The sequence below is a fragment of the Panthera onca genome, chromosome C2 (assembly GCF_046562875.1).
Source record: "Panthera onca isolate mPanOnc1 chromosome C2, mPanOnc1 haplotype 2, whole genome shotgun sequence".
Lineage (NCBI taxonomy): Eukaryota > Metazoa > Chordata > Mammalia > Carnivora > Felidae > Panthera > Panthera onca.
Genome location: NC_138347.1, coordinates 117,476,096 through 117,500,896, shown reverse-complemented (window position 1 = coordinate 117,500,896; position 24,801 = coordinate 117,476,096). Strand labels below are relative to the sequence as shown.

General features: G+C 36.5%; 1 protein-coding gene across 1 annotated transcript; it reads right to left on the bottom strand.

Moving 5' to 3' along the window:
• Positions 1 to 3,797: 3,797 nt before the first annotated feature.
• Positions 3,798 to 22,710, bottom strand: LOC132683197 (phospholipid scramblase family member 5). Its single transcript, XM_078432560.2, has 8 exons — positions 22,680 to 22,710; positions 20,068 to 20,228; positions 14,822 to 14,864; positions 13,371 to 13,591; positions 11,010 to 11,171; positions 8,714 to 8,875; positions 5,826 to 5,909; positions 3,798 to 5,746 (listed from the first exon to the last, which is right to left on the bottom strand). The coding sequence occupies exons 1-7, from the start codon at positions 22,708 to 22,710 to the stop codon at positions 5,871 to 5,873; spliced, it is 819 nt and encodes a 272-aa protein (XP_078288686.1). The 3' UTR covers positions 3,798 to 5,746; positions 5,826 to 5,870.
• Between the last annotated feature and the right edge of the window lie 2,091 nt (positions 22,711 to 24,801).

Genomic DNA, 24,801 nt, shown 5'->3' with positions numbered 1-24,801 from the left:
AACTCATGCCTCCCTCTCTCTTGTTTATTATACTTCATTTGCACAGGCTTCCTGTGTTTCTCAAGCTTGCCAGCAGGCTCTTGACTTGGAGAGTCAGGTGAGCCTGGAACTCACTTTTCCATCAACTACGAACTCTTTTTTTCCATATATTCTAATGAATTGCTGCTGCCTTTTCCCCTTTCTCTGCTCAAATGCAAAGGAACAGCAGCTCCATTTTTCTCGATTTATTTATTCTCAAGTACTTTTCTTCATGAAAAAAAATGATTGTTCATCATGGCAATGGGTAACAATCAAAACCAGTATTAAACTTGTTTAATCAGTGATTGATTACAAAAGTGCACACATGTATGAAAGAAATTCAGTAACATTCCCTGCAATCTACTTTTGAAAAATCAGTAATCAGCTGTAGCTTTACTCCAGTGAACATTTCTGACAGTCAGCCAGTCAGACACCGTCTTACTTTGGTAAGTTGGTTTCTATAGCTAAAGTCAACACTCTAGCTTCTACACTTCTCACTTTTCCAAAAACCCTGTGCAAGCTTTCTCCTTTGCTTATAAACTATGTCTTACAAACTCAGCTCTCCCTTGCCTGAGTAAGCAATAAATACAACTTATTGTTTTAGATATTGAGGGATGGACTCTTGATCAGTATTTATGATCACCTATGATAACGTGATATTTTTTGTTACCTGTTGGTTAATGTCCATCAGTATTAAAATATAAGTTCCAAGAGGACAAGCACCCTGTTGCTTTGTTCACTGCTGGAACATCATACTGACAGAGATGCCTTGTACATAATACCAATGTCCTAAATTTTTGGTGAATGCATCTTTAGAGTAGGAATTGTTGCCACTTAGCATAATGTCTCCACTGCTTAATATAGTGCCTAGTACATAGAAGGAATTCCAGAAGATACTAGTTAAATAAATTAATGAATAAACTCATGGACAGTACATGTTTTAGAATATTTTTTAGGCATGTCCTTGAAGTGAACCAATGATTATTTAGATCTCTGTGTGTCCATATAGGTCTTTTGTACTCATCTCTCTCTTCAGAAATATACTAGATGAAAAGATGCCCACTTGCCTCTTTGACATCTTCTTCTGGAAAACTTAAGGGAATTATAAAATCAGTATGTTTGAAACTGAACCCATGCTCTTTATCCCTAAACCAGATCGTCCTCTAATTTTCTATCAGTACATTTACTGATAGGCTGGGAATTCCCTTTCTTCCTCAAATCTTGATTTTCAGTCCAGCATCAAGTAATGGTGATTTTATTCCTTAATGGATCTCGAATCTGCTCACTTCTCTTCCTTTGCATGAGTGCCACATGTCCAAGCTACCATTAACTGCACCTAAGCTACTAATTGGTCAATGAACATCCTTTCCTATACTCTTACCAATCTAAACTTTAATTAGTTAACTCTCTTCTTATGAACTTTTATCAGATGCTTTGCTGATGAGACAAAGTCTAGAATCTTTAACATGGCCACAGGCCCTATTCATCCCATCTCATACCATATTCCACCTCACTGTCTGAACTCTACTCACTGGCCTTCTTTATGTCACATGAGATTGTCATGTCTTCATCCTCCCCCATCACAGAGCTCAGCCAAACACATTCCTCCTTCTGCTCCACTTATTGTTCATATATTAAATCTACAATTACTCCCTCACAACCTGACCAAGTCAAATACCTCTGCCGAACTTGGCACCTTGTCCATCTCCTATAAACACTTGTAGTTAAAGTCTAACCTTGATGTGTGTCATTATTGGATTAATAAGGATCTCTTGGAACTCTAAGCTCCACCAAAGTGGGGGATACAGTATTTTTGGCATACTGGAGAGAGTCAATAAATATTTATTAACTTAAGGAAAGAATGAATGAATAAATGGGAGGCATTTGAATTTGGTCAAATCTTTCCTAGTACATCTCAGAATAAAAAGGGCTGGAGCCTGTGTTCTGAGAGTATAGTGGGGCCAAGAAGAGTCAGTAAACCAGAAAACTGTGATGTACAGGGGATCTTACTCATTCTAGAGCTATATGCTTTTTGCTGAATATTTTACTGAAAAGTGAGAGTCTCGCTCACCTCTCGTGGACTCCTGTTTGGTAGGAAAGAAAAAAGAAAAGTAGATCACAGAAGACATGTAAAGATTAATTTCACCTGTAATAAGGAAGAGGCGAAAGGATGGATCTTAATTTGTTGTAGTGTGCAATTCAGGAGCAAAGTACTACAGGTTTTTGTTTAATATAGCCAACTTTAAATAAGTGCTGTATTCTAAGAAGGAGTGTTATCTTTCGGGAGTGTCCATTAGAAGTAGGTGTTTTACCAGTCAGAGCGGCTAAAATTAACCACTCAGGAAATGTAGGGAACCCTCTTGCACTGTTGGTGGGAATGCAAACTGGTGCAGCCACTCTGGAAAACAGTGTGGAGTTTCCTTAGAAAATTAAAAATAGAACTATCCTATGACCCAGCAATAGCACTACTAGGAATTTATCCAAAGGATACAGCAGTGTTGATTCATAGGGGCACATGTTTATAGCATGTTAAAGCTCAATGTTTATAGCAGCGCTTTCAACAATAGCCAAATTATGGAAAGAGCCTAAATGTCCATCCACTGATGAATTGATAAAGAAGATGTGGTTTATACATACAATGGAATACTACTTGGCAATGAGAAAGAATGAAATCTGGCCATTTGCAGCAATGTGGATGGAACTGGAAGGTATTATGCTAAGTGAAATAAGTCAGTCAGAGAAAGACAGATATCAATGTTTTCACTCATATGTGGAACTTGAGAAACTTAACAGAAGACTTTGGGGGAAGGGAAGGGGAAAAAATAGTTACAAACTGAGGGAGAGAGGCAAACCATAGAGACCCTTAAATACAGAGAACAAACTGAGGGTTGATGGGGGATGAGGGAGAGGGAAATGGCTGATGGGCATTGAGGAGGGTACTTGTTGGGATGAGCTCTGGGTGTTGTATGTAAGTGATGAATCATGGGAATCTACCCCCAAAACCTAGAGCACACTGTATGCACTATACGTTAGCCAACTTAACAATAAATTATATTTAAAAAAAAAGAGCAAAGATAATGCACAGCCACCGGCCCATAAAAAAAAGTGGGTGTTTTAAACTTTTTACTAGTTTTAGGGTTCATTTAAATAATTTTTAAATCCAAATGTTGATCATATTAAAATGTAGTATTTATAAGTTGTATTTTTCTCCCATTTTTCCCACCATGAGAATCTCAAATGCCGCTGTTGTGACATCAAGTTAGAACGTATTCCACTTTAGAAATCAAAAGTACAAGAAATACAAGAAGAAAATATGAAGCAGGTACACCTTGAGGGAGGAAATTTGGGACATGGAGCAGAACGGGGAGAGGAAAAGATAGAATCCCAGGCAGTCTTCCACATACTGCCTGATATTCCTTTTTTTTACTTCCTTTTGTTCCCCCACCAGGAATTCATAGGAAGCACATGCCTAATATGTGATAAGCCCTCAGAAAATGCTAACAATTTTTCTACACTTTATTAGTTAATAAGCATCTGCTTGGGGCGCCTGGGTGGCTCAGTCGGTTAAGCGGCCGACTTCGGCTCAGGTCATGATCTCACGGTCTGTGAGTTCGAGCCCCGCATCGGGCTCTGTGCTGACAGCTCAGAGCCCGGAGCCCGTTTCAGATTCTGTGTCTCCCTCTCTCTCTGACCCTCCCCTGTTCATGCTCTGTCTCTCTCTGTCTCAAAAATAAATAAACGTTAAAAAAAAAATTAAAAAAAAAAAAAAAAAAAAAAAGCATCTGCTTTAAAAATGCCACTTCCTGGGGCTCCTGGGTGTCTCTGTCAGTTAAGCATCTGACTTCGGTTCAGGTCATGATCTCACAGTTCCTGAGTTCAGACCCCACGTAGAGCTCTGTGCTAACAGCTCAGCCAGGAGCCTGCTTCAGATTCTGTGTCTACCCTGCCCTCTCAGCCCCTTCCCTGCTCGCACCCTGTCACTCAAAAAATAAATAATAAAAAAAAATTAAAATTCCACTTCCTTTAGCTGGTTATGAATGACTGACCATAAGTCACACACACGTCAGTTAGAATAGACAAAGGGGAAAAGGAGGAAACACTGAGGTCCCCTTAACTGTCACCGTAGCTCTGCAAAGTGGCAAATGGGAAAGTGAGAAGGTTCAGAAAGACTACAGGACAGATGTGAAGATACATAGCTACCACACAGCAGAGCTAGACTGAAGACAATGTCTATCACACACAGGACTGTCGTTTGCTTCTGTGACTGTACTGTTCCCAACATGCAGGTCACACCCGTTACACTGAAAGAATGGATGGGGCCACTGGGAGAAAGATTGGGTGTGATGTGGAAGCACGGTTCTATTTTTGGTGGTCAATGCTTAAACTATTCTGCCCCACTAATCCATTTTTTATGGTTTTCTGAGGCATGCCAACAGAGAGGGCACTCAAAAAGGTGATTCTTTTCCTTTTCATCTTAATACAACATAGAACCCTTACCCCAGAACCTAGCACTAAATTGCTATTTGTGGGCTATCTTGGGAATTTAACTAACACATACAACAGTATTTCTAGATGATAGATTCTTAATCCCAAGTAATTAACTTAGTTACAGATGCTTGGAACATAGTTCCTCTACCAAGTAGAGGACTGCTTGGAGTTGGTCTAAACACCTTTGTCAGTAGTTAAAAATTTGGGTAGTATTTGTATAGTTCTAAAGTATTTGTATAATTTGGGTAGTATTTGTATAATTTCAGATGGCTACATGGTGCTTTGCTTAAAACAAGTTTGTTTCCTCATTTTGAAAAGGGAGGAACTATCATCATTCCTAAAAAAAGATTCTAAAAGCTTCTTGTGTGGGCTTTGGGAAAGAGTGGGTAACTAGACGTAGTTACCTAGAGGACTCCGAAATGTTAAAATAGAAGGCATTAATTAACTGAATTCACTGTGTGCCCTGACTTCTGCATTTGCCTCATGTATTAAGGTTTTATTTATTTATTTTTCTTTGCTTATTTTTAAGTAAGTCCTGGAATTGTGCTTTTTTTTTCAGAGCCCTAGATTCCTTTTCTGACTAAACTTTCACTGTAATAGATAAATTTCCTGCTCTACACTACTGCTTTTACTAACTTAGAAGTCTGTTTATATGCTTGTTTAAATCTCTGGTGTGGGTATGTTTACACCATGCTTTGGTTTGTAAATTTTAGCTTCCTTCTGGAAATATTAGCTTCTTACCACTAGAACAAATTGATTTCATCTATCTTCCTCCTCATCTTTAAACATATTATTTATCCAACTTTTAGCCTTTCTGATATAAGGTAAAAATATCTCACTACAATAAGGTTAATAAACAAAGTCAAAAGACTACTTAATGAAAAAATATTTTGGAAAGCCAGTCCTTTTGATTAGTAACCAGCCTTAGTACCAGAAAAACTTCAAAGTGCTCTCTAAACATTGAATTTTCATCAGTGATGCTGCAAGCCTTAGTTCTCATCTTTCATGCTTACCCATGCAACAACTTCAAAAGGATTAAAAAGAAAGAATGACAATCTCTCAAAGCAACCCTGCGCTCAGGCCAGTAAGGCCAGTAATCTTTTCTTTAGCTAACATGCATTTACAACCAGATAACTGCTTCATTACATTATGCTTTAATAAATGTAATAATTAACATTTGTTACAAAAAAAGCAAATATTGCAAACCATTCAGAAATGAAATCCAGAGCCCAAGGGATTTCTAGAAGAAAATGAAAAAGAGTTAGACAGTGTCAAATATAGACATCTTCAAAGGGAAAGATCATTTAAACTTTACTTACTGAAACATGTTCTTGCATACTTGATCGTTTTTGTCATCTCGCTTGTTATAATCCAGCTAGTGAATGTTCAAAGAACATAAAATCCTACAAATAAATAAACTGAGTATGAGTGAATTTACAAAAAGGCGACAATTGAGATCAGGAGTCTCACAGGTAAGCTTTGATTATATAAAGCAATTATGTTTCCCAGTGGTGTTTTAGCAACACGAGATTCATCAGTAAGAGGAAAGTCAAAACGTTTTAAGCTTCATGACACTTACATGTCTAGTTTTCAGAGTACAAGTTACTTGGAAATCTTATTGGAATCAGCAGGGTATCATCAGTCAAAAATCTTAGGTGATCAAGACAGTGCAGACTTCGATTGCAGGACATTCTCTGTCAGTGTGGGATGTTGTAATAGACACTGACCTTTGAACAAGTATTAGATATATCCTCATGGACTGTGTGGTTAGCAAGCAGGTAGTCATCTGAGGAAGTACTGAAAACTATACCAGAGGGAACTTAGAAATGGTAATTATGGCTGTGGGTTGTGGAGTGGTAGCCTCAAACCAGAGAAGACCGAAAATTAGATAGTACTTGTGAATTTTGCTGTTTGGATCAGGGAGTTCTCATACCAGCTACTTTCTGATGGTCTCTCTCTCAACACAAGGTAATGAAATGGACACAGTATTTAAAAATTAACATGGGATGCCTGGGTGGCTCAGTTGGTTAAGCATCCGACTTCAGCTCAGGTCATGATCTCATAGTTCGTGAGTTTGAGCCCCATATCTGGCTCTGTGCTGACAGCTCAGAGCCTAGAACCTGGTTCAGATTCTAGTCTCCTTCTCTCTTTGCCCCTCCCCTGCTTGCACTCTTTGTCTCTTTCACTCTCTCAAAAATAAATAAAAATATTTTAAAAAATGTTAAAAATTAAAAACACAATTCTTCCTGTCCAATTATATGTAGAAGTAATTTATCTTGTATCTATGTAATTATCTAATACATGTCAGAAATTGTTTTAAAAGCTATATTGGCCAAAAAAAAGTGCAATTGTTTTATATTATGGTAAAAAGGAAAAGAAAGAACTGGATGGGGCCATTAGATATTCTCAGTAAGTAGGTTTTTCCCTGAGACAATGGAGTTAAATTGTGAACTGTTGATAGTACATTAGTAACCAGCCTTAGTACCAGTTACTAAGTGACAGTATTAGTAATAGTGAATTGTTGACAGTACATTTTACTGTTTGTGTGTTAAATGATATAAGTGGGTAGGGCAGATTAAAGATGATCTGGTTTTTATTTTTTAAACATTTTTTAAATGTGCATTTTTATTTTGAAAGACAGAAAGAGCATGAGCAGGGGAGGGGCAGAGAAAGAAGACAGAGAATCCCAAGGAGACTCCACGTTGCAGCACAGAGCCTGATGCAGGGCTTGAACTCAGGAATCGTGAGATCATGACCTGAGCTGAAGTCAGGAGTCAGATGCTTAACTGACTGAGCCACCCAGGCACCCTACAATGATCTGTTTTTTTAATATAAACATTAAGTGTGGGGCTTAATCAGAAAGGCCAAATTAAGGTTTTGGGGAAAGGGTGTGTATGTGTGTGTATTCTGTGTGTGTCTTTGGAAAAAAACTGAGTAGATAGAGCCATTTTTTCCCCCACAGCAGCCCACATTAAAATATCCATAAGATTTAGGATCCTAAAACCCTGAAGGACAACAAAATATGAAATGAAGAACGTAGGTTTGTTTTAAAATTCCATGGGTTTTTGTGAGAGCATTGACAATGGTAAGCAGTGAGGGAGATATTAGAGGAAAAATTGGGACAGGAGATGGGCGACCATCTGGCGTAGGTGTTACTTGACTTCTGTTTTCTATCACCAATCTCCACACCAGGAAGAAAATATTTCTGATAAAATTATAAGTTGGAAAGAAAGGACAAAGATGTAATATCTTTGTAATAATGGAAGCTGATAAATATTAACCCCTCCCTCTGAATTCATGTATCCATGTACATGTTCGAAGGGAAGAAAACTACTTTTCACATTCTGAGGGTCACTTAGTTCATTGTTAAACAATGAAACAGTCCTGAACTTTACCCAGGATCAATAATGTGATATTTACATATTTTTTCAGTGAAAATGAAAATGAGCCAAAAATCTAAATTGAAATGGAAAGAGAATGGGTAACTAAGTTTTTGAAGAAATGCTGAGTAGCACATGACAGGGCACTGCTTCTTGTTTTTTTAAATCTTTTTAATGTTTATTTATTTTTGGAAGAGAAAGAACATGAGCAGGCAAGGGGCAGAGACAGGGAGATAGAGAATCCGAAGCAGGCTCCACGCTCTGAGCTGTCAGCACAGAGCCCTACGTGGGGCTCGAACTCAGGAACAGCAAGATCATGACCTGAGCCAAAGTTGGAAGTTTAACCAACTGAGCCACCCAGGTGCCCCGACAGGGCACCCATTCTTGACGAAGACTGTGTATGAGGGTCAGCGGAGAAAGGCTGTCTATTAGAAATGCAGGCTCCTAAATTCTGACTTCTGAAGAGTTGGTCCCAACCTAGCCTTCTATGCATAAACCTCTGTGGGATAAATGTGGTGCTGTGTAAAATGAGATTGGCTCTGTAGTGATTAATGAGGAAAGGGTGAGAAATAAATCACTCCTATGCTTTTAAGACCATACTTACAGGGGCGCCTGGGTGGCTCAGTTGGTCGAGTGTCACACTCTTGATTTTGGCTCAGGTCATGATCCCAGGGTTGTGGGATGGAGTCCTGTGTTGGGCTTTGCACTGAGCATGGAGCCTGCTTAAGATTCTCTCTCTCTCTCTCTCTCTCTCTGCCCTTCTCCCCTGCTTGTATACACTGTCTCTGTCTAAAATAAAAAATAAATTAAAAAAAGACCATACTTACAAAGAGAAAACAAGCACCAATCATTGCTGCTTTGACTGTCACATCTAGATCTGCGGGAACATGAATTCCGAAGTTGTCAGCATTGGTAAAGACATCATTTACAAATCCTGACCAGTACTTTGAAATCTTCCCAATTGTAAGTTTTTCATTAATGGTCTTCACCTTTGAAAAGAAAATAAGAGATGTTAAACCTGAAGGTGAAATGGATGGCTTTACATATCTTAGTATGTTTGCTTCGAGAGAGATGGGAATTATTTTATTAATCATCTGTAAATGACAGTTCCATGTCATTCATTCCGTTATATAAGCATAAGTTTGGAGATTTAACTTTCCAGTTTACTCTTCCGGAATTTTGTTTTTTTGACAGTTTTTTGATTCATCATAATTCCTTTATTTTTTCTTGCTTTTTATATGCAGATTGAGAAAATAATAGCAATAAATAATTAAGGCCAGGCTACCACAAGATGGCAGCAGGTACATAGTCTCAATTACATGGTCTAACCTTGAAGGTAATTTCATTACCTGAAGTCTAGATTTTAAACCTGAATTCTTCAATAACAACAACAACAACAACAAAAGGAAGAAAAAGAAAATATTTTTGAGAAATATTGGAGAAACAATTTTTAGAAGAAATTCATTTCTAAGTACAATTTGTAAACTTAAAATTTTTATTGTTAAGATTATAGAATTACTAACATATTTAAACATTATCAGCCATTGCTTAATCTCATTTTTATATTATACTCCAAAATTTACTAGGTCTTTCCTTTATAACTAAACCTAAGTCCTATTTTCACAAAAAAAAAAAAAAAAAAAAAAACCCAAAAAAAATCCTCTGGGCAAATGTAGCACAGGAAATTCAGATTAATTTGACATCAAAAATCTATAGTCCTTCACAGCTAGAAGAAATCTACAGTTAAACTTTATCAACTATTCATTTGCTTGCCCTGTTTCTCATTCAAAGGCTGAAAGGATTCAATATAAATTGTTACTTTATGTATAGTGGGAAAAGATGGAAATAGAGAAGGTTACTTAGGACATCGATATACCTTTACTAAAACTTTTTATTTCTCAATCATAGGACATATTTTTATCTTTAATCTTAGGAAAGCATGCCAAGTCTTTTTGGAGTGGGGTAGAGTTACAACAGTTCGCTTTGTAAAATTTCCATCACATTCTCGGTAAATAGTGTTCGCTAAAGTTCCTCAAACTGAATGTCCCAGGTGGGCTATATATGAATGTATGAATGAAGGAAGGGATGAATAATAAATAGACACTTTAAATGAGCTCTCCTTTGCCTAAAAGATATTTACAGGAATAGTAGTTAACATAGTTCTTATTGTTACAATTGAATGTACAACTACCTATTGTTTTTTAACATTGAGTTAAAATGTTAAACATTTAACTGTTTATGTTTATGTAAGTGTAGATTGTTTTGTGAAATGAACTTAGCAAGTCTTATGATCATAGCTTTTAAATTAGTGATGTTTTCTCAAATGTGGATCTTGAGAAACTTAACAGTAGACCATGGGGGAAGAGTAGGGGGAAAAAAGTTACAAACAGAGAGGGAGGGAGGCAAATCATAAGAGACTCTTAAATACACACTGAGGGTTGATAGGAGGTGGGGGAGAAGGGAAAGTGGGTGATGGGCACTGAGGAAGGCACTTGTTGGAATGAGCACTGGATGTTGTATGGAAGCCAATTTGACAAAAATTATATTTAAAAAATAAATTAGTGATTTTTAATGGAGTGTACTTCTTAGATGAGATCTGAAGTAGGATATGTTACCACCAGAGCTAGAGGAAAAGATGATCTAATTTAAGGTGATTCTAAGCTAATATATATTTACTTTAGACCATGGGTGCTGTAATTCCACATAAATCAAAAAAGTTTTAGTGTGTTCTTTATTTTTATTTTATTATTATTTTTAAGTTTATTCATTTATTTTTGAGAGAAGGAGACAGTACGAGCTGGGGAAGGGCAGAGAGAGAGAGGGGCTCAAACTCGGGAACTGTGAGATTCTGACCTGATTCTTAACCAACTGAGCCCCCCAGGTGCTCCTTAGTATGCTTTAAAAACAAAAACAAAAACAAAAACAAAAAACCTTGAACTTAGTATACCTGAAATTATGAGTTCTTACTGGCACGCACAATATGGGCTTATTACATTATTTCACAAATATATTATTTTCTAAATTTATTTCAGAGATATCCCATGATTTGAATATTTTAACATTGAATTCTGTTGCAAACCATGAGGATCTAAGTGAAAACCTCCTTCACTCTGTCAACCGTACCTCAAAATCCACATCGCCAAAACAGCCACATGTTGCACAAGGACCAACAATTTTCAAAATATCTTCTTTGTTTGCATTTTGGATTGTGAATTTAGGCAGAAAGGGGTCCCACTTCTGTGCAACATAACCAACTATAGTACCAGGAGGGGCTTGGATTTCTAACTGCAAGAAGAGATAATAATAAAATAAGATTTTCCTACAGTTATTGTATTTTAATTTCACAAGTTGCTTTCCTTCTAAACAGTAACTTTTAGGAAATTATTTTTGTATTCTACAAAATATTCTAAATATCTGCTTCTAAGGAAGCACGGCAGTGGATTTTTTCATATTTTATAGAAACAAAGATATTCACTAAACAGGTATTTGCTTGGCATTACTCATTAAAATTCATGTCTTTCTTTGATCTTACTTCCCTGAAGAGAACCTCTCCCAGAACGGTCTTCTGACCCTGGGACACTGTCTTCTTTGGCATTTTGTTCCGGGTGTGGCGGTTGGCCAGGCACTGTTTCCTGTGTCTTCCACTGCCTCTAATGTGTTGCCACAACACACATCTATTTGTAACCCTCACTTACCAGTTGTTAACTATTCATGATTGTTTGCCCTTCAGGCTGTCAACTTCCAGCTTCTCTGGGTTCAATTAAAAACAAATGCTTCTTGTGAAGTTACAGTTTTACACACTAATTTGATTGCTGTTTCACTTTTTCCAAAGTGTGAGAGACTTGTAATTGCATTTTTAGGCCTTACTTTAGTGCTGTACCCCATTACTTTCATTTCCTTAATTTCCTTACTTTTCATCATGTTGTATTTCAACATGTTTATATGGTCAAACCAAGTCAGACCAAGTTGTGAAATAAGCCAGAGGTGGGTGAAAATAGTGACAATTGTTTGCTTTTAAATCCAATCCACTCCTTATAATCTGTTTTCCTTTTGTCCTTTTTTAAATTATTTATTAAGTTCATAGTCATGCGTGTATGTCTGTAGTGCTCTTGGATCAACAAAGGTGGTTTCAATAAGAGTGCCTAGAGTTACAGGGATTCCACTTGTCAAATCGCTAAATTGTACACCTGAAGCTAATGTAACCTTGTATGTCAACTACACTTAAATTAAAAACAAACAAAAAACACTGAAAAGGCAGAATTATATAGATTTGTTCTGGGATCACTTTCAAAATAATTGGCTTGATTCTGAGCAAATCTTTAAAAAATTGTTAAGCGGTATCAGATACATCTTATTTTTAATTTATGTGACATTGGACTACTATGAAATAAAACATCAATTATCAGAAACATTCATCAGAAACATCAGAAACATTCAAATGGATATATTATATTATACTGACTATACCATCTTAAAGCATATTAGATCTTAAATATCCTTAGTAGGAGGATGAAAACTCTTGGACACCAAATGAGTACCTTAGCCACTTTATCACTTAGTCAAGTAATTGCCTATAACAATTGGAGGATTAGCTTCAATATATATTCCAGAAACTTCCCTACTTAACCCCAATTCATATTGATATTTTTTTTCTCATCTTGCTAAGTAGAGTACTTATACATAGGTGCACAGTAGAGAAACTTGGGCTTGAATAAGTATACCTGGATCAAGCCCCATTCATGATATTTCCTGGATGTGTGATCGTAGGTAAGTTACCTCCACTCTCTAAGCCCTAGTTACCTCAACTGCTAAATATGGAGAGTAAAATCTATTCTTTCTAGCTCATAGAGATGTTATGATATCAAAGACATCAGAATAAGTAAAGGTTCCTTATCAACTTAACTGCATTATGTCAGTGGAAGTTATTATAGATCTACTAGATAATGATGAAAATCTATTATATATTAAAATAAAATAATGAAATGATTCCCTTCAGAACAATAGCATAGTCTTGCCAAGGTTTCAAGTTTGTCATAAATGGATGAATGGAATGTGAGATTCTGTACTAAAACTGATACCTAACCAAGAGAACACCTTGGAAGATTTTAGTATTACTTAGTACTTCCCGAACTTTGCTCCAGTTAGAGAAGACAAAGGGTAGATTTACTTAATGGTGGAATTCATAGGTATTCCAGTTATGTGGCTAACACAGAGATTCAGGAGGATGTGTCCCATTTACATGATGCATGAGCTGTCTGCCAATTAACAAAACGAAAGCCACTACAGTTTTTGGTTGGGAAAAAAACAAAAACAAAACAAAACAAAAAACTAGTGAATCACCATCCTTAAGCTGTTTGGATCCTAAAGGAGCAACTGATAGGGGAATTGCCTTATAGCTCCAGATGAATGCCATTTGTTAAATAAATAATTGCCAACCTTTTCAAACGTAGAAAAATAAAAGTACACCCAGAGCCAATGACTAACCTCTTGCAGGTAGCAAGGGCACCAGCAGCTATTACACCTCAAGGGCCTGTTTACGGTAATCACCTCCCGACCTGAGTTATCCATGACCTTCAGAGTGCAAGCTCGAAGTGTGGAACAGAAAGTACGATTGAAGCAGATGCTTTCTTCCACTGCAAAGTAAATTCTTTGTCCCAAACTGTTTTTAATCTCATATTTGTTGGAGGTCTCAGTGCCAAGTATCACTAAGGGAGCAAAAAAACCAAAAAACCAAAAAAAAACCAATCATCAAAACAGTGCTATTGCCTAGTATCAAATCTTTCAATAAGTAAAAGGGGTAGTGTTATTAAAAGAAAACAGTAGCTAATTACTAAGTATGGGGTATCTTCTTCACCCAAATCTACTTCCATGCTCTAAAATTTGAGGACTTAGCTAGGGAAATCAAAGTAAACTCAGAGCAAAGCTGTGTGATGATTACATTTTGATTCCAGATATAGGACCTACTGGGCACATGTAGTTCCACATTTCAACTAAGGAAGCAAGGCTGTAAAGAATGGAATCCTCAAATCATTCTAACACTGCTGTGGAATTTATGGGATGACTCACAGCATAGTAATGATTTTGTTTAAAATCTATTTGGCAGTGTATCTATGGCCGCGGGCTATCCTGCTACCTATATATTACGATTTTGACATATTTTAGATGTTAAGGACAAAAAATAATTAATTGGAATTCAGTCAGTCATCGAAAATCTATGTACTGTTAAATAACATGCCATTTGATGAATCACCGGTGAAATGATAAAACATCAAATTTTGTTTGATGGGTTTTTGTTATTTACTCACTTATCATTTTCAAGTTTTTATTTAAATTCCAATTAGTTAACATATAGTGTAATATTAGTTTCAAGAGTAGAATGGGTTTTTGTTATTTAGTCTCAAACTTGATTTCCATTTATGAAATTATTAAGAAAATATAAATTATTACCAAACATGGAAATGATAAAATCTTTTGTTATTTTAAGATAAAAATTGTTAGATTTCTGATAAAATATTATCAAAGACTCGGAGAGTTCATGCTTTTAGGTGTACCTATTTCAGACTAACAATTTACTTCAAATGTTTATTTTAAAAGACCTACTGATCTTTTTTAAAAAAAATTTAATGTTTATTAATTTTTGAGAGACTGGTGGGGGGGGAGCAGAGAGAGAGGAAGACACAGAATCTGAAACAGACTCCAGGCAACAAGCTGTCAGTACAGAGCCTGACACGGGGCTCAAACTCACAAACTGTGACATCATGAAGCTGGAAGCTTAACCAGCCGAGCCACCCAGGCACCCTGACCTACTGATCTTTTTGATCTACCTTTATCCTCAATTTAACATTATTGTTTAGAAGATATTTAAATATAACAAAATTTCTGAAGCCTAAACTATTTTTAACAGTTTTAATAAGTATAGAATATAATATACTTACTTCCAAGAAGCTCCACCTGCTGGTGTATAATTATCAGGTCTAACTGTTAAAGAATGACATAAAGGAAATAAAAGGTATTACATCACACTTTGAAAACCTTTGGAGATATTACTATTAATTTGCTTATCACATGACATTCATTAATTTCCATGTTCTTTATTGGGGAAATGGTTGAAAACAGCTCACATTTTATAATGAAAAAGAAGATACATTTTTTAATTCAAGTAAAAATTTTTTAAAAAATACAAGAACCCTGAAAATTCCAAGGCAGAAATGCCAAGAATCAGAATAAGAACTATGGTTAACTCTGTGTTCTCCTGTGATAAAGTGATAATAGAGTAACTCTTGGAAACAATACTCGGAGAAGATTTTAAAACAGTCTCTGAACAATGATGCCTAAAAGGTTTCAAAACTCATTTTTAAAAAAAAATTTTTTAAACGTTTATTTATTTTTGGGACAGAGAGAGACAGAGCATGAACAGGGGAGGGGCAGAGAGAGAGGGAGACACAGAATCGGAAGCAGGCTCCAGGCTCTGAGCCATCAGCCCAGAGCCCGACGCGGGGCTCGAACTCACGGACCTCGAGATCGTGACCTGAGCTGAAGTCGGACGCTTAACCCACTGAGCCACCCAGGTGCCCCAAAACTCATATTTTAAAGGAAATGAAACAAAACATCAATGACCCCCGAATGCCTGGCCTTTCCTCTCCACCCTGCCTAACTTCTCTTTCACTCTCAACTCATTCCTCATAGCGATAAAATGTCTTTGTTAAAGCTGAGAGAGGTTATTTTATAAATTATTCTCACTCACACCTTCCTTTGGATTAGAAAACATGAACAAATCCTGCTGATGCCAACAAAATACCCATTTAAGCAGAATAAGTTATGCCACTAACAGCTAATATAAGGAAAGTTGCTTTATGTAATTAAAAATGAAGTTAACTTACAGAGATAAAATAGCCACAGATAGTTGAGAATGACTATATTAAAAAGTATACAATGCAAATTTTTAAAGGAAGTGTTCAAATATGTTGTGAGAATGAATTTTCACTAAGGTAGACTCGTGAACCCTGAAGACCATTGTCTTTTCTAACACTTTCTTTTCTATTTCACCTCTAAATTATCTTCACTTTCTTTTCCCTTCACATTAATAAACTCACTGGTAATGCTTGAGCTGAAATAGTCATTAGTAATATCGGGTATTGATTGGGCATCACAAGTCCGGAAAATTTGACGTTACATTATTTCCTTCATTCTCCTTGTATATCCTGAGGTACAGGCAAAACTAAATGTCCTCTATTTAAATTTTATTGTTGGTGAAAGAGTGCATGGGTCCTCTTTTTTTAAGGTTCACAAAAAATCTTTTCCATAAACAATTTATGATTTAAGATATTATAAAACCTATTTTCAGAATTATGGCAATTTTTAAATATTAGAATCAGTCTTTCAGAGTGTACTATTGTTAGTTCTGTTCTCTTCTTTTGAGAAAAATGGAGGGTTGAAAGAAAAGTCACAAAGGATATCCACAGTTATTTAGCGGTGGGTCCATTAGAGGTAAGTTAGGGATGAAGAAAATTATGGGGGCAAGACTAAGATTTGAATTTAGGAACTTTAATGTTGGTGCCATGGATCAAGTTTTAGTCTTGAAATTTAGAGACTATCAATTGAGATCCATTCCACATTGGAAAGGTAAATTGTACCTCTCTGCTTTCTAATAGTAGCAGTTGTTTATTTAATGGCTACCGTGAGGTAGTCCTTGTGGTAGATATTTTGACATAGTGTATGATGTAATCCTCACAAAAACTTAGAGACATAGACATCATTACATTTATCTTGTGAAGAAGCAATCCCAGAGAGATTAAGCAGTTTGCCCAGGATCACAGAGCTTGTGAATGGTTGGGCTAGGACTTGAACCTACATTGATTGTACTGCCACCAGTTTTGACATGCTTTCTACTCTGTTGTATTGGCATCACTAAACAAGTGTTAGGAACTGGGATAAACAATTCTTAAGTGATACTGTGGAACTTCTGAATACCTTTCCTTCCTATTTTCTCTACGCTTACACTCACCCCAGCCTCTGTAAAAACATTTGATTTGATCTATCTCTGTGGGCAATACCCCTGGATTTGAGAGTCTTGTTTTGTTCTTGCAGTTTCCTTCAAGTAGTACTAGGCCACTTACACACTGTGCTCCAAATGAGCCCTTACCACTCTTTGCTATTATTTGATGGACCAGGAATCTTGGAAACTTTAAACAGATTGGATCACGTATTTAGGTGTCAGGGCCAGTAAAGCACTCAAGTAGGAAAGCCATAGGATAGAAATCGAACGACAGCCTTGGATATATAGCTTAAGAATAAATTCTTATGTATAACTTATCAGGTTTACAAGTATTCCATTTAGTATACATACTTCCAAATAAATAGGATCTTTACATGTGTCTTTGTAGACTTAACTCACTACTCTTACCTATAGGTGACTAAATTATAATAATTATCCTTTGTTTTGACACTAATAGTATAAAATAATATTACCTATTAGAATGTGTTAATCCAGAGAGATAATCTATTTGTTTTATATTTAGGTTTAACTCTACATGAACAACATAAATGCATACACACACATCCATACATGTATACACATGTGTACATGTGTATTTACATACATACCTGAAAATTTATTTTCAAACTGTTAATGGAAAAAAGATTTTCATTAGTCATTGGATGGACTTGATTAAAGGAGAATAGATGTGTTTTTAAATTTTTACTGTGGTTTTTTTTTAATTTAGAAGGATTTTGTGTATTTTCCTGTTTATCGAAGAATGTACTATTTTCAAATGTTCATGATTTTATTCAATTCTTACAGTTCTCAGACAAAATTTAACACACAAAAATTCATTTTATATATATGTCTTGCAGACTTGTGGTATAAAACATTTAAAATGCTCATTTACCCTGTTTAAGTACACTGCTTTAAAGCGAGTAAGTGTTCTTTTAGGGTAAAGTGAATAACTTATATTTCCCTTTGAAGTAAGATATTCGCCAATTTGTGGCATATTTTTATTTTCTGAAATAGATCACCAAAGGTATAGGTATGGAAAATCGACTTCATTTTAGAACTGAAGCCAATGGGCTCGTATCTCTATTTATGGAATGTAAAAAAAATGTATTCATGTCAAGCATCTGGCTCCGGGTGTGTCATCATTCATGGATGGAAGAAGAATATGTGATGACCATATGTGATCATCAAACCTCAGCCCTCTGGCACTGGTATATCACTTTTATACTTGGCAAAACCTTGTCTGACAACATTCCCAAACAGCTTGCAGCAGTTAATCAACTCTAGTCAGCTATTACAGCTGATCCTTTCTGCAGATGGAAGATGGTAGGTTAGCTTTTCCAGCTCTTTTCCACATCTCCCTGAGCTCTCCAGTCTCTGTAGTACATTTGTCTGCCAGTGGGTTTCTGGAGAAGGCATCTGCAATTATAAACATTTTCCCAGGAACATATGCCGCATGCAGCTTAAACCCTATCAGGCATAACAGAGATCTCTTGTACCTTAAGGGAATTAACACAGAGATTTGATTTTGATAAAGGAGATAGACTTTATGGTTTGAAAGAATGCCAAACAAGCTGAAAATTGCAGCAGATGTGCTGACATCTCAATATCAGTGTATTTCCGATCTTCTGTGGGATAAAGTACAAAAGCAACAATAATATATAAAAGTGTAATTGTCCTTTGTGTGCCACATAATTCAGAGGATGGTATTTCTTGATTGATTTATTATAGGGCTTTAATCACTGCTTACCCTCCAATGACTATATCTAATAGTAATATGATCTTGTAAGCACATCGGCCTAAAGATGCAACAGTATCAAAGACAATGATGTTAACTTGGTAACTTGCTTTCCCTTGGATTTATAGTCATCTTTTGAGATTCAGTTGACGACCCTGAATTCTTAGATCATTATGGAAGTCTCTCCTGAGTCCTTAGATCCTTAACAGCTTTCTCTGCTCTATGCACCTGTACACATTACAACTGTGTGCTTATATGGCTTTAGTACATCACCTTGCACTTCTTGTCAACACTTCTTGCATGCCAATTAGGTTACAGAGTGTTTGGGTGAGAGGGACTAGGTTTTATGCTTTTTACATGTCTCGATTATAGCAAGTACTCAATAAATATTCTTTAATTAAATAGCTGTAGGTGACTAGACGTGTTAGGCAATTCCTTGAGGATACATTTGCTTATACCTTGAGCAATGAGCAGAAGGAGGATAAATGTGCTAAACAGCTCCATCAAAAATGTTTAGTGTCATCACTCTGCCAAATAAATAAGAAAAATAGAAGTGGAAATAAAAGAGAATGAATTTCTTTCCAAATAATAGAAACAATTTTTTTTCATAATTTCATGATTTATAATGCTTTTCTCACTTCAACACGTCATTTGGTGAAGTCCTTCAACCTTGGTTGATGATGAGGGAGCATAAGTCGAGCTGAGAGCAAAGTGCAAGCTAGCACCCCCCACTCCCACGTGGAATATGTGTGATACTCCTTGGACATTCCTGGCTGCCCAAGAACAAAGGAAAGGGCTTTAAGTGCTTGCCATGGTGATGTGAGAAACCAAGGCAAATGAAAAATTAAATTCCCTTACTGCCTACAGCCCGTTGGCAAGTCCTTGAAACCGGCAGAGTGACCTAGGAGCTCAGCTGCCTTGATGATGACACTTTGCTGGGGGCAAAAGGGAATCTTGACTTAACATTATCCACCCCCCCCCCCCCAATCCTACTTTAACATCTAAAAATCCCTTTGGAAACTTCCTTTGTCTCAGCTTCCTCAAGATGTATGCTGGCAATCATATTCCAAGCTTATGGCCCCCTGATAATATGCCTGAAGGGTCTTGTGACTGAGGTTTTACTAAATGGTAATGAATGGTGTTTTCCCAATAGGGGCCTGGAAACCTGGCTTCCAAAATTCCTTAGTGATTTACTCTATCCCTAACCCCCTCCCAACTGGAAGGTATATAATTAGTTACCTGTCACAACCCCAGTGCAGCTCTTTCTGCCCATGGGTCCTGTCCCCGTGCTTTAATAAGATCACTTTTTTGCACCAAAGAAGTCTTCAAGAATTCTTTCTTGGCTGTCAGCTCCGAATCCCCATCACCCCAAAACCCCATCAGTTGAAAAGCAAGAAACCAAGTTTGTATTCATTTTAAGGGGCAAACGTGTGTAGAAATAGAAAAAACACCTGGCTTAAATATTCTAGCCCAGGAGGAAGACTGCCTGGCCGAGGGAGAGCTGGCTGCCACACTTGGTTCTCTGGGTGAGGATATGAGAGGTGAAAGCTGCGGTCAGGGGCTGGAGCTCCAGGAAGAAAGCCAGGCAGACCTCTACTTTGGTTCTGTACATCTGCAAGAGAATGAAAATCTCAGCCCATATTTAAATTTAGGCCATTTCTTTCATTTTTCTCATAGTATCTGTGACTTCTGAATTCAGAGGACCAATGATCTCCTGCCTCCTCTACTGCCTTTCCTGCATTTTCCCTATTCACCGTTGCCGTAACTTACCCCTAAACCAGAGGAAAAGGAGTGCGGAAGATTGCTAGTAGTGTTTGTGAGAAAAATGGTGGATAATTTGGGCAAAATAAATGGTTTCCAAATATATATATATATATATATATATATATATATTTAATGTTTATTTATTTTTGAGACAGAGAGAGACATAGCATGAACGGGGAGGGTCAGAGAGAGAGGAAGACACAGAATCTGAAGCAGACTACAGGCTCCGAGCTGTCAGCACAGAGCCCGAGGCGGCTTGAACTCACGGACCGTGAGATCGTGACCTGAGCCGAAGTCGGACGCTTAACCGACTGAGGCACCCAGGCGCCCCTAAAAATATATTTTTTGGAGGCACATGAAACGCCTGCTCAAAGAGCTGCAAAATTATAAACTCCAAAGTGAAACGGTAAAAGGAACTAGATATTCTCTACTCCTAAAAGGATAAACTTAGACATAAGTTTTGAATCATAATTCTGAGTTTCAAGGCATAGTCTCCCTTCCCTAAATATTATGAGGGTACCTTGTAATTGCTGAGGCTGTTTTATTGCTTTTTATCAATCCTACTGCTATTGCAAAGTTTGCTTCAGGTGCTTATTCTTTCCGCTGTACCAGAACCACGTGGAGGGCTTGTTCAAACACAAATTCCTGGGCCCCTTTCTGGAGTTTCTGATTTCAGGAGTTGGGGGTGGGGCTGAGGCTTGAATTTGCATTTCTATTTCCAGATGAGCTAATGCTGCCCCCTGACCATATACTTTGAGAACTAGTGGTTTAATTCTATATACTATGAGAACACACAAATCTAATTGATGAGCTTAAGGGTAGTATAATATCTAATGGAGCTTTGGTTTCTCAGTACTTTGTAATAAAGCACCCAAAAATTTTTGATAGTGTGAATGCCTTTGTAAGCTTACCCAGTATTACAAAAGATAAAATACAGAATTCTTTAATGTTTGGCTTTGATTTTTTTAGAGAATCACCTGTTTTCTATATTATTGCCAGGTGAAAATGTTACTATTTCACTTATCTGTTAGCTTCAAATTTAGAGATTTGCTGCATTAGTCAGGAGCCTGTGTATTATTATGTATAAGCCCTAATGCATGAAAAAGTCTTCTTTTTTAAAAAATATAAATTACAGCTTTTCTAGTATCATTTTTCCTTTTTCTCTTCACATGACTGCCATTTATATTACTCCCTAATTAGATACCATTTTTTTCCAAAGATTATCAGAGTTTTTACTCCTCATCTTTACGAATCCATAAATTATTGGAGTTCTCACACTTGCATTCATTTAGTCCGACAACACTATGCTGTCTTAGATTGAACATAGGTGTGGATCAAGATTCATGATAGTTATTTTCAAATATTAGAGGGACCATTATGAAAACAAATTATTGTCACTATTCTAAAGACATATGAATGGGAATGACAAGGAAAATTGTTCTGGTCTACTCTAAGGAAGAAATTTATAACAGCTGCATGCAGATTTGGATAAGTACCCTCACTATACATAGACTAAAGTTGGAGTGACATCTATATAATTCTCAGTAGATTAGAATGACCTTCCTTCAGTACCGATACCAAATTCATGCAAGTTGTATGTATGTGGGGGTATAGTTTTCAGAATCCTTTAAGTCTCTAAAAAATAAATTTAAAGAAAGGACTGAGTTTCCTTTGGAGAAAGTAAGTTCTCCACTATTAAGAGAATTCAAGCATAGCGTGAATGAGTTCTTGGAGAGGGATTAAAAACAAACAAAAACTGGTGAAGGAACATGGACATCCAGTGGATGGTCCTTTAAACATTTACATAAACTTTGTAGTAATGATAGGCTCATTAAGGTTGTGTATACATGTGGTGTTAATGAGGAACAGTTGCCAAGTGATTCATGTATTTATTTAACCTTCAGGTTGGAAGGATCAAGGATCCTTGATCAAGGATCAAGGATCAAGATAGGTATTTAAGTTTGTACATTGAGAATTTGGACATTTAGAATTTGGGCATGTTTAGGGTTAGGATCATGTGGAAACAAACTTGTCATTTGGCCTCATTAAACTAGAGGTCCATACCAATGATATATAGCAGTTTGCCTCCCACAGGACTCAACCTGAACTTCTCCCCTCTGGGCATACAAAAAACATACAGGCAAAAGTACTCCTTTTGCTCTTGAGAAGGTGGTGTAAGTGGGACCTCAAGCAGTAAAGTGGGAGGAAGACCGTGTAACACCATGTCAGATTTGGGAGAGGAGAGAATGGCCAATCAATAGCAACCGGAAATAGTAACACGGGAACAAACAATCCTTACTTGGGTTTAGTGCCAAAAGCACTGTTGTCATTGGCTTTCAGAGAAAAGTAGAGGCAAAACTGTGATGTAGGGAAAACTAGTTCGTAATGATAAAATTGCAGAGAGAAGTTCAACCTGGATGTGGAGGTGTAGGACTATGGCTAGAAAGGGAACTTTATGAAGTGCCAGAAATGTTCTATATCTTAATTTTGTTGGTGGTTACAAGTGCTCTTTAGTTAAAAAATCATGAACCTGGGGCACCTGGGTGGCTCAGTCAGTCGGGTGAGCTTCTGACTCTGGATCTCAGCTCAGGTCTTGATCTCATAGTCGGGAGTTTAACCCATAAGACTCCATACATAAGGCTCTACTACTTAATAGTGGAGAACTTTTAAGTACATAAAAAAACAATGTACTTCAGTTTGGTGCTCTTTATGCACTTTACACGTGTTATCCTTCAATTTAAAAAACACATATAAGGATCAATTTTTTAAGTGTGTTTAATGTTTACTTATTTTTGAGAGAGAGAGGGAGAGCTAGGGATGGGGCAGAGAGAGAAGGAAACAGAAGATCTGAGTGAGGCAGGCTCCATGCTGTCAGTGCAAAGCCCGATGCAGGGCTCGAACTCACAAATCGTGAGATCATGATCTGAGCCAAAGTTGGACGTTTAACCGATTGAGCCACCCAGGCGTTCCTGTCTACCAAAATGTTTTAAGTAAATAATGATGATAATCTGTCTTGCCCTCTCAAACCAGATTTCTGATTCAAAAGGAAGCTTCCTTTTCATTTCTTTTAAATAGAATAGAGTCTCTGACAGATGTTTTGCCCACTTCATGTGCTATTTGAAATAGGTTGCAGGAGTATTGGGTTTCCATCTGAAATTTTGCCTCTAAGTTTAGTGGTGAGTCTTTATCATTACTGAACATCCCTGCTTTTTTGGTAGATTAATCATATTTTGATCTTACTATTGCTTTCCAGTCACAAGTTTCTTCAAAGTCTCAGACCACCAGATAAAGAAGGAACTCCTTTGAATTTCTATCTGGCTTTGAATTTCTATCTACTCTTTTAAAAATGTATAACTAGCTTATAAATATTTCACGTACTCTGCAACTCTTTACCTTACAGGCTACTGTTGTTGCTGTAACTCTTATAAAGTGATGAAGTGTTTTGGATTAAGTGTTTGTGTCAGTCTTCGGTGAAAGAAAAGACTTGTCAAGATTTTTTTTTTAGTTCGTCTTCAAGTATAAAAATGAGGCACACATATTAAAATTCATGATTTTGTTGGTTCATGTCTATATTTTACAATTTGTTTGAGCTTTCCTTGTGATACTCAGGGACTGGTGTACATTAAATGTTGAAGAAAAACGAAAAGATTATCTCCTCTGTTCCATATTAAATAGCATCCAAAAGTGTATTTTGGTGAAGAAAGCAAATAAGCAATACATGTTTCTTTGAATGCTTCATTAATTTAATTTCGGATATTTTAAATTGGTGTACTCTCTTATCCTATTTGTGATTAGGTTAAAAGGTTTCTGCCAATTATACTAATTTAGCTTCATGCTAAAACTTTTTATTATAGGCTAGAGTTTAATGGTTTGTTCTGATAATGGAATGAAAGCACATTATAATTTCAATTTTTATATAACTTCACAAGTGTTTTCAGTGAGATTGAAACTCATTACTTACAACAAATCCCTCTCTCTTGTCTTTTGAGAAGGTATTTAAAGTAAAACAGCACTTATGATATGTATGCACTTTTAGGAACTTGAGAAAATTCCCAACTCCCCCTACAAAATCCTTAATTAATCTGCTTATTTAAATTAGTTATTTTCTGTTTGCTTTTTTATATATAATTTACTATCAAAGAAGTTTTGAAAGATTTTTGCTCAGAAATGATTACTTTTAGTCCATTAAATTTATTAGAATTTACCACTACACGTATTGAATTCTTTAAAATAAATGGGTATATCACACATTTTAAACAACAAATAGGAAATTTAAAAATATTGAACTGTACTTTAACACTTTTTAACTTCTGTGTGAAAAGTTTTCTTCAAATCCCTTTAAACTTGGAATATCAGCCTGTCTTTGTGTTTGGCATTAAATACTGCCCTTCTGAATTCTGCTATGCAGCTTTTCTTATTAA